The 3,997-nt window shown below is 54.9% G+C and overlaps 1 protein-coding gene across 1 annotated transcript; it reads right to left on the reverse strand.

The window, feature by feature from the left end:
* Nucleotides 1-2,427: 2,427 nt before the first annotated feature.
* On the reverse strand, nucleotides 2,428-3,997 carry LOC123522755 (cytochrome c oxidase subunit 7C, mitochondrial-like). Its single transcript, XM_045299897.1, has 2 exons — nucleotides 3,877-3,997; nucleotides 2,428-3,635 (listed from the first exon to the last, which is right to left on the reverse strand). Exon 2 carries the CDS (start codon nucleotides 2,866-2,868, stop codon nucleotides 2,677-2,679), a length of 192 nt encoding a protein of 63 aa, XP_045155832.1. The 5' UTR covers nucleotides 2,869-3,635; nucleotides 3,877-3,997; the 3' UTR covers nucleotides 2,428-2,676.

A 3,997-nucleotide genomic window follows, 5' to 3' on the forward strand; every position in this document is an offset into this window, starting at 1 on the left:
TCTGAGTCAGTCAGAAACTCTTCACGGGCGTAGAAAGCCTCATCGACTGGGAACTAGTGGTTTCAAACTGCTGATCTCACTGTGTGAAGCCCAATACATAGCCACCAGGGATCCTCTCACCTTTAACAAAGCTGGAGGCTGGGGGAGGAACACAGAACAGGAAGATGGCAAGCTCCCCTTTCCTGGCCCCCTGGTGTTGTGGATCCCACCTGGGATAAGGGGGAGCTCTCTCCTTCAGCTCACTCTCCAAAGACCCTTCTCGTCCCCCTGGAAGTGGGCGTTCCAGTCCACCAGGCTGAGAGGGAACATCAGAGCATTTCTAGCTTGTTGCCACTTCTGCCTGCAGCAACTTCCGGATTGCTCTCCCGTCCTCCCCCGGTTCCGAATGCATCATTAGCCACCTTCCGGGGATGTGAACTTAAACGAGGCTCTGAGGCATCTGGGCTGGGCATTTTGGTTCTGTTCTGTTGGCCAGATTAGGCAAAGACACCTGCTTTCTAAACACCACGACAGGTTCTGGAGCTGTGCACCTGGGCGAACTCCCTCCCGGAATCTTTGGAGGTCAAGGGTGACCCTTTAAATCCAAACGACCCCCAGACACATTGTCTTCCCCATCCTGTGACCTTGGGTAGACTCCCCACCCATCCCGGTCTCCAGTTCCCACAGGGAGAATGAAGGCTAGGGTCCACTCTGGGGGAATTCCGGGAGGGTCAAGTGCAGGAACATGGAATTGACCCAAACACTGGTCAGCCGTGGGGGCCCCACTCGCTCTCTGAGCACAGCTCTGAGGGTGACCATCAAACAAACGGTCTTCGTGTCTCATTGCTCACCCTACAGAGCCAGCCCGAGGAAGCCCACTCCTGGGTTTAGCTGTGTCAGGAGCCCTGCGAAGGGTTAATGGATCCTGAGCATAAGCCACAGGACAAAAGAGAAATGGCCCAGCCGGGCGACTGGGGTGACAACAAGAACAAAGACTGCGGAAAAGAGGGCTGAGGCCTAGGTGGTCTGGCCAGACCCCACTTTAGCTTAACCACAGCCGCTATTAAGACACTCAAAGGTGCCATCAGGGCTTCTAAAGGCTGCATCAGGCCGAACCCTGCCTTCTCATCAGAGGGGCGGGGAGCGGCCAGGAAACCAAAGGGCTGAGATTTCAGCTGCTGCCAGGCCTCGCTGCCCCAGCATGCTCACTCCCAGAATAGCCGGGCCTGGCTTCCCAGCAGCCCCCACCACACACCGCAACTGGGCTTCCGGCCCTGGAGATGAGCAGACAGACAGCCCCAGGCCTCCCAAACCCCAAGCCTGGCCGGGAACAGCTGGGATCGGGCCCCGCCCAGAAGCCTGCTGGCTGGCTCGGCCCTCCTGGAGGCGCCATCTCTGCTGAGTGAGGGCCCGCCTGAGCCCACGTGGCACTGTGTCTCCCCACTTTCACGTCAAGGTTCTGGCAGATGTGATCCGAGGGGCAACCTGCAGAAGAACAGGGCTGGAGGACGAAGAAGGGGCAGCAGCGGAGATGCGCAGCCTCAGCTTTGCCCTAGTGCTGTGGTGGGTTAAGGAGGGGACTGCTAATAGCAAGGTCCACAGTTCAAACCCACCAGCTCTTCAGCCAGAGAAATATGAGGTTGTCTACACCCATCAAGATTAACATGGTCAGAAACTCACCAGGACGGTTTTATTCTGTCCTATTGGGTCCTAAGGAGCCCCAGTGGTATAAGGTGGTTGTGTGTTCAGCTGTTAACCACAAGGTCAGCAGTTTGCCACCACTACCCACTCTGTGGGAGAAAGACGAGGCTTTCTACTCCTGTAAAGAGCTACAGTCTTAGGAAACCCAGGGCAGTGCCACCCTGTCCTATAGGGTCACTCTGAGTCAGAATCGACCCGATGGCAGTGAGTCGGGCTTGGTTTTGTAAGGTGAAGTCCACACAGGATGGGGATGGGGCAAGGTACCAAGAGGCACCAGGCAAGTAGCTTTCCCTGAGAGTTCCCACCACCACTGGGGACATATGCCCGTACATAAAGAGCCATCGAACACCAAACTTACTGCCATCAAGTCAGTGCTGGCTCACAGTGACCCCATAGGACGGGGCAGAACTGCTCCTGTGGGTTTCTGAGACCATGACTCTGTTTTGTTTTAGTTTTAAATAGTTTTATTGGCATATCCTTCACACATCACACAATGTAATCATTCAATCCTATTAAGACTTGTGCAATCGTCACCGCAATCCATTTCAGGACATTTTCTTCTCGCTGTTGCTTGCTCCGAGACGGTAACTCCTTACTGGAGTTGAAAGCCTCATCTTTCCCCCAAGGAGGGGGCCAGTGGCTTCAAGCGGCTGACCTTGCAGTTAGCAGCCCAACACAGAACCACTGCACCACCAGAGCTGGTGGTGGTGGAACCACAGAGCCATCAGAGCTCCTGGGTTCTTAAAAGGGGTTAAAGAAAAAATATGTTAAAAAGTACTTTGGGAGTCATACCCAAATTCAAACCCAAACTCAAACCCACAGCTGTCTAGTGAGGGGGTTTCCAAGATGGTAAATCTTTTTTTTTTTTTCATGTATTAAGTTTATTTACAAGCATAACCAGTATGCTATTAAGTTCAGCAGAGCTTGATCCAATTTTCAGAGGTAGGACTTCATACAATGGTCTTCTCACCTGTTTCACAGATGAATTTAAGCATCCTATTTCTGAAGCAGTTGGTGTCTTACTATAAAGAAAGGTGCAGCAAAGCCAGACCCAGAGAACATGGTCATCATAACCAGTAACCGCCACTTGTTTTCCACAGAAAATGGCAAATTCTTCCCAGGGCCCTCCTCATAGTGGCTCCTCCGGACCACAGAGGTGGTAAACCTCTGGATGCTCTGCCCCAACATGGCGCTGTTGGAGGCTCGTGAAACTCGCAGAGAGAGACCCAAGATGGTAAATCTTAAGGGGGCAAGACAGCCTCATTGTTTCCCCAGCAGAGTGCCCGGTGGAATCATAGATCAACTGCATTGTCAGCCATGACTAGTCACGTAGCCTCGCTAAGCCCTGAATTCCACATGTGTAGACTGGAGCACCCGCCTTCCTAAACTCACGGCCGTGGGCATCGCAAACAGTTAATGCACTGCTTTCTGAAAGACTTCACATTCTAGCTCCCCCAGAGGCACCTGCAGAGACAGGCCTGGGGTCCACCTTCTGAAGGGCAGCCACTGAAACCCTGTGGCACCCCACGCTTCCCTGACACCCATGAGGTCGCCCTGAGGGTGACCGCACTCCTGGGCTGGAGAGAGCCTATGCTAATAGAAGGCTCTCAGAAAGAGCACCCTGTGAAAGAGAGGCCAGGACTTAGGCGTGCTCCATTCTCAAACTCCTCAGCCTTTCTCTGAACTTCTCCACCTGGGATTCTGGGAGCTGGAGGCCGGAGCGTCTGTTCATAGCAGCAGGAAGACCACGTCCAGAGCCTTGACGGCACCTGGAAAGCTCCTTCCCTTCGGAGAGGGCTGGGAGCCTCTCTCAGGGCCGGGTCCATCATTCCACCTGTGTTGATTGTCCACTTGTGCTGGCTGTCGAAGGCGCTCACCGAGCGCCACTGGGAAGAGGGCCAGACACTCAGAGTGTGTCCCCACAACTCGGCCGTGTAGGTAGGGAGGCCCGGGACCTATGGATGCGATATTGGTGACAGTGCTCAGCTGGATCAGGGGAGCAAACTCTCCCAGGAGGGGCAGCTCCAGGGTCAGCAGAGGAAGAAAGAGAGCCCTGGGAGGAGGAATGGGCTTGGAGAGGCTGAGGGGAGTGGGAGCGTGGCTTGCTCAGTGTGTGGAGCGATGTCAGTGCGGCCCCAGGGCGGACAAGGGTGGGGAGACCGACCGCCTAGCTAGCATAAGAGTCCAGGCACCTACCTGTCAGCAGGCTCAGCGAGGGGCTAGTCTGAGCAGAGCCCTAGGACTGGACCGGCCAGTTCCTGTGGCATCGAGGAGGGAGATCGGGCCGGTGTGCAGGCTGTAAGGTCCTGAATGCCCG

This window comes from Echinops telfairi, unplaced genomic scaffold, assembly GCF_000313985.2.
Source record: "Echinops telfairi isolate 266 unplaced genomic scaffold, ASM31398v2 ScPeMD7_7458;HRSCAF=8496, whole genome shotgun sequence".
Taxonomy (NCBI): Eukaryota; Metazoa; Chordata; class Mammalia; order Afrosoricida; family Tenrecidae; genus Echinops; species Echinops telfairi.

Coding starts and splice junctions, on each gene's coding strand:
- LOC123522755 (XM_045299897.1), bottom strand. CDS start 2,868: ATGTTGGGGCAGAGCATCCAGAGGTTTACCACCTCTGTGGTCCGGAGG.